The 11,156-nt window shown below is 41.3% G+C and overlaps 1 protein-coding gene across 1 annotated transcript; it reads right to left on the bottom strand.

Moving 5' to 3' along the window:
* Positions 1–833: 833 nt before the first annotated feature.
* Positions 834–10,650, bottom strand: LOC112568007 (BTB/POZ domain-containing protein KCTD21-like). The gene is made up of 5 exons (XM_025244989.1): positions 10,224–10,650; positions 7,740–7,876; positions 6,635–6,801; positions 5,800–5,957; positions 834–5,570 (listed from the first exon to the last, which is right to left on the bottom strand). The coding sequence occupies exons 2-5, from the start codon at positions 7,770–7,772 to the stop codon at positions 5,404–5,406; spliced, it is 525 nt and encodes a 174-aa protein (XP_025100774.1). The 5' UTR covers positions 7,773–7,876; positions 10,224–10,650; the 3' UTR covers positions 834–5,403.
* Positions 10,651–11,156: the final 506 nt, after the last annotated feature.

Genomic DNA, 11,156 nt, shown 5'->3' with positions numbered 1-11,156 from the left:
CAAGGGCCCGCTGTTGGACTTCTGACAATGGCAAGAGCCTGCTCTTGGGCGGGCTGGCAGCAGCAAGGGCCTGGCGACGGTTCTGCCAACATCTCGCATTATCTGATAATATCTTTATCTCTCTTAGACACCCATTTCCCACACTCCTGCACGATCCAGCGTTGCGAACAGCACTGACCTCGCTGGCGACACAAATCCCACGCAGCCTCACACATTAACGCCCTCAGATCGTGATCCGGCGGTTGTGGTTGTAGTGGCACCAGATGGGGAAGCTGCTGAGCCCGAAAGAGTTTTAAAAAAAATCCTTCGTTACCATTGGGTAAGCCGGATCACGGTCCTCCATCGATGGCTCTCGATTGCCATTAGTGCGAATGAGAAATGGATTTCTGGCAGCATCAAGGGGTCTGGGTTAGAGGTCGACACGAAAATAGCTGTTGCTGCCCGCGGGGTCAAGCTGACAGAAGTCGCTCGAGGACGGACGGGTGTTATCACCTTTGTTTTGGCTGAGGGGACATAATCGAACATGACCCGTCGTCATGAAAGAATTTGATGAAAGCCCATACACGTGTGAGTGGAGAAGGAGGAGGAGGCATGCATGCGATTGTGTGTGTGTGTGATTAAAGGTCATACCTGTGTTCTTTTTATGTGCGTGTGTCTCGGGAAGGGAAGAAAAGGATCAGAATGTTGAAGGAAGAAAAAACGAGTATTTATGCAAGCAAGCCCGTTTCCATCAGGTCAAAAGCCATGTTTCACACCTACAATTTTCTCATTTTCTGTTTCAGACTATCGTTCTGCTCGCATTCACACCAACAACAACGAATTCAGACAGCAAGGCGTTTTTCTTGACAGTTTATTAGTAGTTTTACCTCTACCAAGACTTTAAAACAAAAATAAGTAAACGAAGAAGCATGCTGTTAAGTTTTATCATGACATTTAAAAGAAAACATGAATGAGAGTAAGAGTAAACACATCATGTCCAGCGTATGAGAAAGCATTGCTCTAGGCACAGACAAGTCACCAGTCCTATGCTCTGGAAAGCAGCATACAAGCTCTTACTTCGAGAAATGCTGTACACCAAAAGATCAAAATTCATGGAATAAATATAATAGACTTATGCTCTGATCATAGAGGGGCTTGTACAAATCCGCCATGATGTGACTTCACAAAAGGACGAATAATCTTCGCGAATAAAAAAACAACACTATACATTTCTGAGACAGAATGAGTATTCTAATGTAGAAGATTTTTTCCACCCTGTGCCCTTATGCTGATGTACAAATGACACTTTGAAAATTCCTGACTTTTTTGTTTTGCTTTGTCCTAAATTAACAATTTGTCAATATTGTCACAGATATTGTCGTTAGTCGGACGACAGTACAACGGCCGTCAGATAAAGTGAATGTAGTATCCATTCAGACAGAAGACTTACCTTAGAAAGATATAGGCACAAAAAGACAGAAACAGACAGATGGAATAATTGTTTTTGGGCCCTACCTTTCTCTTCAGTGGAGCTTATGGCGTTTACAACAGAAAAAAAATTATCGTACAGATATATGTATATATCTGACTTGCTGACAAAATATATCCCATGCAAGTCACACTGACACAAAATATACACATCTAATCAAATCGTCGGACACATGACAAACCAACTAACCAGCCAGCCCAGGACACACAGTCAAACCTAACAGCAATAACATTCAAGATGCTGGTCGGGGCTGGTATAAAAAGGAAAAACAAATGTTTAAAAGACTTTTGAAAAGGTTTGCAATATTTGCCAGAGAATTTGTTGTCGCAAGAAGACTAAAAGCGAGAAACAGATGAGAAAGAAAACAAACACTAACAGGCATAAGACTCCTGGGCAATGTTTCATGGACGGACAGAGAACTTGCATGTGTAGAAAGACATTGTAAGAAAAACAGAGGAGAAAAGCAACACACTATAGGATGTGTAGCCAGACATGAAATCTGTGGAAGACGAAGGGCTGAATATGGGAGAAAAGTTGAGAAAGACACCTGTGCAGTGGTTATAATTTTTTTTGTATGGCCAAAACCGATTGCGGAACAAAGACCGCTCATATATGAAATATTTATAGCCAAATAATTTCTTCAGTGATCGCTTTCGAATAGAAGTAAAAGAGGCACGGAAAACAACATAGCGATGGGGAGAAAAATAATTAGACAGGTTTAAGGTATGTGAAAAATCCAGTTCATTACTCGTTGTTATATTTCCCTTAATGTGCTTTTTAAAAATAAAACTGTTGTCAGTGAGGAAAATTGAAGGTGTTAGACCTGCACGGACATAGTTAAGGGGGAGTAACCACTATTCGAGGCCTGAACAAGTTCATAAGAATTAATTCCCTTGCTTTCGATATGCGTTGCTAGAATTATTTATTTCCTTTAAACAAAAAATAAATAAATAAATTAAAAAAAATAATAAATAAATAAAACTTCCAAAATCTTTTGGTACATCCTTTTGTTTATCTCTGTGTAAACAAGTTTACGTTTCCTTAGATGTCCTATATTCACTTATAGATGTAAGATATCTGTGACATGACATTTCTGTGCAGATTTCTGTTTCTCTTTCCGCAGTTGCCTACCACATGGATGAACCATACTTATAGTCATAATTCTTAAATCTCGCCTCTCTCCAGATTAACAGGCTTCAGTTATTTATATGGAATAATCGCTTAATCTTCATTAAGAAATCCAAACCAATAAAGATAAAAGCATACCTTACACAAGTAAACGTTAATAAAGGACTTGACAACAAAATCAATCTTTGGAGAGAACGCCTGACAGGCTGCGAACTGACGATAAATAAATTTCGACTCTCTGTCATGTGACTGCACAAAGGTGATTTGAGTGACAGCGTTCCACAACCAGGCTCAATAATAAAAAACCCAGACAACTTTTGTGTAGAACTGACGATGGCACTTGACCAAAAAAAAAAAAAAAGTTGCGAGTTATTGGTCGGCCTAGCAAAAGGTGAAAGCAGATTATATTTTCGTTTCCTTTTCTTTGTTTTGTTTTGCCTGTCCAACCTCTTCCCATCAGCAGAATACAAGCGTGGAAGGGTTCAAGCGAATTCACTCCTTCAAAAAAAAAAAAAAAAAAAAAAAAAGAAAAAAAAAAAGACAAGCAAACAAAATCAGAGATCTATGGAAATTCGTGTAAACACATAGCCGGTTAATAACCAGGGACCCTGGAATAAATGTTATTTTGGGGGAAGGGGATATGGTGGAGGATAAGGGATGGATGTTAAGCTGCATTCAGCACCCACACAAAACCTAATAATTTAAACTGTACATCAAAGGCATTCTCTTCCCTTGTCCATTAAAGGGAAAACAGCCATTGAATGGCTGTTGAACTCTACCGCCGTCTCGACTTACTGACACAGTCTGATAGCAGATGAATGATAAATGTACGCAAGGAAAAACAGGTACATTTTCGAAACTTGAGGCATCTGCAGTTCCTTGTGTATTCCTACATATCTCACACAGCGATGTCAGCAAGAATGATGAAGAGATCAGTCTCAAGAGCAAGTTGCAAACACTTTAATCCTCACCTACTCCTGGAAATGACAGTGAGTAGGTTTGGGTCCTTCACCAGAAGTAGTACTTGTCGGTGAATAGAAGTCCCTGATTTTTCCATGGGTCAGAATGGCATTTCTAGCCGACTGCATTATCAGGGTGCACACTTCTTTCTTCTGTTCGGAAAGGGCTGCTTGGTTTATTTAGTAAGAGATGCTAGTTCCAAAAATCTGAGCAAACAGTTTCTCTTATCTTTTATGGCACAAGTTCTCCGATAATACAAATATTTATTGTTATTATAAAAGAATCCGAAAGGTCAAAATGGTAGTGTCCATGAAGTACAGGGAGACGATTTTGTCATCAAGGGTACAGTCAGCGGTGAAGCTTTGTGTTTAAGGTACACGTATCCTTCAATTACCTGCTTCTGCACGTGCTACGGCGAAAGCTTGCACCTTACAAAAAGAAGCAGGGAGGGAGCTGGAGGTATCTTAAACTGAGACTGGTCGCCACTGAACACCTCACCTGAAGTTTAAGTGCGCTGGCTTTCGTTTCACACACTTGATATGCTAATAAAAGCCCAGCTGCACGCACGTCGATGTGCTAATAAAAAGCCAGCTGCACGCTCTTCGATTCTCTGAAAACAAGCCCAGCTGCTGCGACTTTCCTAGTACATTGTCAAACCACAGCCTACATCTGGCCTTTGGTGTGTACAGCTGTTGTCACATGTGTAAAGGCAGCAGCGGTGATGGACTCTGCAAGGTCCTTTGTGTCATAGAAGTGGTTTACAGAAGTATAGGCATAGAGAATGTAGCTTTTTGGTTTGCTTCTTGCTTTTGTCAGTGTTACACCTGTGAAAAATTCTTTGGCAGGACTAATTTGCTGGCGTGGTAAACATTCAGGGGTCACTGGTTAGCGTTCAACAACACTTATCATTGTGCAGGGCTGTTCACTACCAACTCGTTTCCACGGCTGCTGCCATGCAGTTTCCCAGCGGAATAATTATGAAATCCTTCTGTACTAAACCTGACTCTAAACTGATTTATCTTTGACCCTTTTTTCTCTTCACCTTGCACAAAGAATTCCTGTTTTCACAATTCAATACCATGAAAACTTTTGATCTAGCTTCAGCGCCGAATCATCTAGATATTATGCGTTCATTTCCTTGAGACAAAATTTATATATCTGGGTTGTCACTTGAAGAACATTTCATTTATAAAATGAAAGATAATTTAGTTTTTACTGTTAACAGCAAGAGAAAATGATGTTGGATGTCGAAAGTCGAAGTTCTCTTGCTATTTTTTTTTTTCTTTTTCTTTTTTTTTTTTGGAAACGAAGTCGAGACACCAGCAGTTAGTGTTTCCTGCTGTCGAGTATAATATACAGCATTCTATTATCAGAACTACTGTCTGGAACAGCGCTTCCTACGAAAGACTCGTGCAATAATGGAAAAAAGTTTTCCTCCCGAAAACAACGAGTGAGGTGGTATTTATTTACCTGATGTCAATACGATGTAAAACCGTCAGTACGATGTACTTCCATTATTAAAATGATATGACAATGATGATTCTTCTCTTCTTTTTTTCCCAGAAGAAACAATTCACTCAACAGCTTGATATTGGCACAACAGGACCAGACGACAGACTAAGAAAGAAAGGGTCAGTCGATGATGATCGATTACTTTCTCGATAAGAAAACTCGTTAAGATGTCTGATCTCTTGCCTAGCACGTGCGCGTAGTGTGAAGAGCAGTCGCGCTCGTGGACAGGTGCGACAACTCACTCCATGGACGAAGCATACTTACAGACGACACAGAACACGATGATGTCCCTTGATCAGTGGCGTGTATGAACTCACGTCCGAAAAGAGACTCGCTCATGTCAATGCGCCACCTATCCAGCTGTCCTCGATGAAGTCGAGGTCGTCTTCTTCCTGAAGAAGGTGGAGGTTGTCGCCCACGCTGGCGCTGATCTTCCTGTTGCCGTGGATACCCGCGCCGTCGTGGTTGTTAGGGTTGATGTTGCCTCTCCGGAAATTACCGCCTGGACAGCAAAATAAAAACCCTGGCGACTGTTACAGCAGTTGATCTCATTTCACACAACCTCCAATGTTTAATCGAGCAAGAAATTAATAACTACATAAGTGTGATAGTTTAAAACATAATAATGTTTATAATTTCACAATAACTGTGTTACTTCAAAGCTTAATACTGTCATTCGTAAGCCAGTTCACAAAAGAAAGAAATATAAACTGATAGACACACAGACAGACCTCTACGGAGATTTCTCCTGCGATTTTCCAACATGCCGTCCAGTATTCCTACCAGCCCCGGAAGTTCATAATAAATGGCCTCCTCGCGAAGAAGCGCCACCTCTCGAAATCCGTCGGGCAGGAAAAGGCGATCAGTGCGGAGATAGTTGAGAACGTGTCTGTTATAAATAAATAAATTATTTAATTGGAATACACGCGCACTTCAAAGTATCAGAACTGGAGCCTTTGCGAAGCAAAATACAACAAATCGTTTGCAATTTTTTACAGCAGACAACTCTGCTTTTCACTCCAGATCTCACACCGACGAAGCAAAAATTTTTTCACCTGCGCTTATATACACGTGTGTATTCATTATAAATTAAACTACAGTTTAATTTCTTTAAACAAGACCTATTCTAAAATATTTATTTAGAAGTGTCTGTAACCCAGAAGAGCAAGCTTGTGTGTGTGTGTGTTTCTGGGAAACAAAAAGACAAAGAGAAAAAGAGAAAGAGAGAGACAGTAAAAAGTGATGATGGGAATCAACCAACATTAGGACAGGTGGAAAACATGGTACAAAGATACAAGAAAAGAGAAGAGAGACAGACAGACACGTAAGCAGTCGACCAGCGGTAAACATCCGATTAAAGGTATACATTTCTGCATGATAACCTTGTATGTGATATGTCGAAAAAAGATATTTAGGAAAAGAAGGTATTCGTCAAGATTTGGTGAAATAGTGAAATACTGTCTTGTACTGAGCTAACTCTAGTTTTTTTTTTTTTTTTTAAATAAAGCACCTTGTCAACCTCTAACCATGTCTGCTGCTGCCGTGAAAAACATCTGGACTGTTTACCTGAAGACTTGGCCATCCCGGTCGATCACTAGGAAGCCACGGTCATCTCGCGAGACTTGCACGTGGCCCGTAGCTATGCGCGCCAGCAAGGAGGCAGGATGACGAAGGAACGTCGGCCTCGTTGTGGTGTAAAACATTCCTCCGACATTAAGACGCAGGACCTGTGACTAGATTTCAATTAAAAAAAAATAAATACAGGAAAACGAAAAATGACAGGACATGTACTGGCTTTTATTCCTGGTCTCCGTATAAAGTAATTGCCAGTTGGAATTTGCTTACGATTACGGAGCGAATGCCACCGATCAAAACGAATAGAAGGTTATCAAATCTTTCTGATGGCTTCTGTTAAAGGACTATTAGGGTGAAAAAAATCTCTAGTCATTGGAGAATCTCAGTGCAATATATTCATCCACATCCAGGTGAATACACCCTTTCCGTTCTAGAGATACATGTCTTCAAGCATCACACACAGAAAGATATCCACAATGCGGATGTCGCGGTTGTACATGGATATGTTTACAATGTCAAGGCCTCTGTCAATCAGATAGCAGTGACCATGCATTAATTATGTGTATCTGTGTAAAAACGTGAGGTCACGATTTTGACCAGAGGAACTATAGTATCTTGCACTGAGCTTTACCCAATTATAAGAAAACAATACGCACCCCATTAGTCCTTTAAGAATTTTTTAATACTAAGATACATTAGCCGTTTGGCTTAACAGTGTTTGATGACATTTCTTTAGGTGTTACAGCTTTTGTCAAGAACAGCTTGAGGCGGCAGACTGCCCCGCCTATACAGCCGTTAGTGGCAAATAGCCCCGCCCCCTACAGTATGAGTGGCACAAAGCCACGTCTCCTTCTGACATGAGTGGCACACAGTCCCACCCACCCCAACGGCATCAGGTCGAAAAGTGCCAGACAGGTGAAGCCGAGTGGAGTCGTCGACGAGTATAAGGATAAGGTATTTGTGAAGACAGGAGAGAGTAATATGCCCTCTTACCTCCCTTTGCAGCACTCATCTCTAAAATGTGTCCCAAATCGTCTAATTCTAGTTCTAAGTCAGTTAATAAACATATCAGTGTACAGGTTAAATGAACAATTACCTTGTTATCTCGATGATCATTGTTTCGGCTCATGACGTCATCAATACTCGTGACGTCAGACGGTGCAGCCGTTGGTTACTTGAAAAAAGGGGTTAGCAAGGTGAGAATTGTTTTCTGCTTTATGTGGAAGGGACCATCTGCGGATAAAAACAGGCAAGATGCAATTAACGATGCAATAATGTGTCATTAAGAATCTACTACTCATAACCTATGACCTTTGTGTCTGTCCTCACTTAAAAAAACGATCTGACACCATATCGTAATCCATCAGAGTGATGTTTGATATCTGTTTCCAAGTTTTGTTTTTGATTAAATCCTGTCTTGATGTTAAATACCACGCTCACTCTTCTCCCTGTATGTGTGCGTTTGTGTCTTTTTTTTTTTTAATCATGAAAGTTGTTTGAAGTAACTGTTTAATCTCATCTCGAAAACTCCGAACACCATGATCTATGGGTATACCGATATATTTACATTACCGGTAAACGCCTACGTTTCATGTTTGCGATATTGGCTACGCTTTACAGGACTCGACTAAAAGCATACAATAATAATTTGTTGCTGATGTACAGTAAAGGGAAGTTGTGTTGATTCTATAATGGTATGGTTTAGGATATGTGTAGGTAAATCAGAATGTGGAACTCTTCCTTCCTGGGCTCCATGTTATTGTAAAAACTGTGCTCATCAACTGATTGTTGAAACCATGTGGCCTGAGACAATAATAATAATTTAAAAATTCGTCCGTTTTTCTTCTCTCTCTCTAATATTAATCTTTGTAGGTCGTTCAACTGTTAACGAAACAGTATCATGAAACGTGGCAATTTTCCCTAACCCTACTTTTCCTCCTCTCACATATTTTTAATTAAAATGGCAAATGAATCTACCTGCTGCTTGTCATTCTCCCTTCATGGCAGGCGCTCATAAATCCTGTTCTGTGCTGCGTTGTAGGACATGGCTTAAATACAGACACCCCCACCCACTTACCCCTCGACACCCACCACTCACACACACGCAACCCGCCGAGAGCACCCAAGCGGAACGCGTGCATTCCACAACCGGTTTATGGACAACTCGATCACTCAATGTTCCGCTCCTCCCTTCTCGTTGATGGCTTTTGATTTTAATGTCTCACTTCAATAACACATTCTTGATTGACTTGGAATGTTGACAACGAGAAATGAAATAATAATAATAATAATAATGCATGCAAAATTTGTAAAGCGCATACTCTCACTCCTAAGGATCATGCTCTTAGAACGAAACGTTGCTGTCCATCTGAAGCCAGGAAGACAGGAAAACAAATAAATAGCATATGAACTATGCAAGAATAAACAACTGTACTAAACGAAGAATAAAATCAAATACAGAAAACATAAAGAGGAACCAAATAACAAGAACAAGAGCTGAGAGTGACATGATATTACAAAAGGAAGGGTGTGAAAAAGGACTAGTATTATGGGAAAGGTTGTTATGATATTCAGAATACGAAAGCTGGAGGAATAAATAAATGATTCAAAGTAAATAAATGAAGACAATAAAATAAATCGAAGAACACATTAAAGTAGTTCAAAACGAATGAGACGGTTAAATAAGTCAGATATGGCAGATACATTCACGCATCTCTATCTCACAGAGAGACAGAGATTACCACCTAACAGATCTCATCACATCAGGCGGTCGGAAAACCCATCCAGTCGCTTGGGGGTCGTAGGCATGAAGCTAGGGCAAATCGTTGCCCTGGGGTAAGATGGTAAATTTAAAGATAAAAGTCATGTCTCCGTGGTTAATAAGCGATGCTTAGCCATTGATTTTGTGAGGGAAAAGTGTTTCCACTTGGAGGCGATTTCGCACAAAGCGATGCCCATGACACCTCAGATACAGCTTTTCCGTTGGGCTGTAGTTTTAAGGCTGTGGCAAAGATATCCTAAGGTTAAAGGATTTATATCCGGGGTCTGCACACCTGGCTTTAAAACTTCGGAATCAAGATGCTTGCCCACATCTTCCCCAGGGCAATGTTTCCCTCGCTTCAAGCTCAGGTGATGAAATCCCGGCCTGTAACTCCAACATCTACTGTAAGCAAGCTTTATTCATCCGTTTTGTTCTCCCGTTCCTTTGTCAATTTAGCGCCACATCGACGTGCCGGATCATAAATGTTATGGCCGGTAATTTAAGCCACGTGGTAGACCTATCCGATCGAACAGCACTAATTTGTTTGTCCGCAGGTGCTACACACCACGAAGGTTTCAAATTTTCAATTTACTATTTTCCACAGGGAAGTGTGCGTTCAGCCATGTATGCTCGCTGTTGTGTCAAAGGTATGACAGCTGTTGTGTCGGCAACGAGTAGTCACACTGTGTGCTGACACGGAAATACGTGACAGGAATGGTGAAGGTAAAAAAATGGACAGGTGACAGGTGTGCAATTCCGAACGTGAACAAATGAACAAATCGGGATGCAGACATTAAACACAATCTTACTTGAACCTACCTTTCTCATCAGGTAGTACTCACGCAGCCTCGTTGAGCATCTACACAACTGACACACCGAAGCCTTTGAACCCTGTCAGGTAAAGAAATCAGTCGAAAAGGAAACCACACAGGTAGCTCAACGAATGACGTAACCTTGCCGAGGCGCGATCGGTGTTGACAACCGAGTGTATTTGTTGAACGGAGCTTTTCCTCCGTTAAGCTCCCTCCTCCGTCACCTTCAACAGCTTAGAGGCTGCCATCTTGGTCACGTGACTAGAAGCCGACGTAAGAATGACACACTGACAAAAGCAAAGGTTGTAACCAGCAGTCAGCAGCAGGCAACCCAGCGATGTACATTATCGATGTGCATGAGTGTAGACGCTGTGGTCGGAAAGCCCTGCGCGTGTCCTCTGTCACCCTTCGCCCGCGCGTGGCGGCGCATGCGCGTTAAAGAAGTACGCAGCGGGCTGTTCCTGTCGTCTGCAACACTCGTGGTCCGTCGCTTTCCGTTATTCATCGTGCGTTTACAACTCTCCGTCGAATTTTAAATAATTAGTCACTATAGAGAAATTAAAAGCGAAAGATGTTTTAATAAATTTCCTTTTTTTGAACATGTTTTTGCACCTGGTACGAAGCAGAAACTGGGAGCCGTTTTTGTCGAGTTTTTTATTTTTCATTTTAAAAAGAGTTCAGGTATGATGTTTCCGCGCATACCTCTGCGTCGCCGGATACAGATGACGTGTACATGACTCCATCACAGGTCCCTGCGTCCTGATCAATTTACAGATGAAGCGAGTATTGCATCCGACTTCGCAGCTATATGATGACTTTTGGTATTATTTGATGGATTTAAGCATCACAACCGACATCATCCCATGGAACTCTGTGTGTGACTATCGAAAGAGAGGCAGAACTGAATTTAGCCACAACCCAGAGCAGATGCCACCCCATA

Source organism: Pomacea canaliculata, linkage group LG7, assembly GCF_003073045.1.
Source record: "Pomacea canaliculata isolate SZHN2017 linkage group LG7, ASM307304v1, whole genome shotgun sequence".
Lineage (NCBI taxonomy): Eukaryota > Metazoa > Mollusca > Gastropoda > Architaenioglossa > Ampullariidae > Pomacea > Pomacea canaliculata.
Note: the sequence above shows the minus strand (reverse complement) of the source record. Positions and strands in the feature narration are given on the sequence as shown.

Excerpts from the sequence above, each read along its gene's own strand:
- LOC112568007 (XM_025244989.1), bottom strand. The coding sequence starts at position 7,772 with ATGAGCCGAAACAATGATCATCGAGATAACAAG. Across the intron at positions 5,958-6,634 it reads CGGGATGGCCAAGTCTTCAG|ACACGTTCTCAACTATCTCC; the intron begins GTAAACAGTCCA and ends TATTTATAACAG. Across the intron at positions 5,571-5,799 it reads CAGGAGAAATCTCCGTAGAG|GCGGTAATTTCCGGAGAGGC; the intron begins GTCTGTCTGTGT and ends TTTGCTGTCCAG.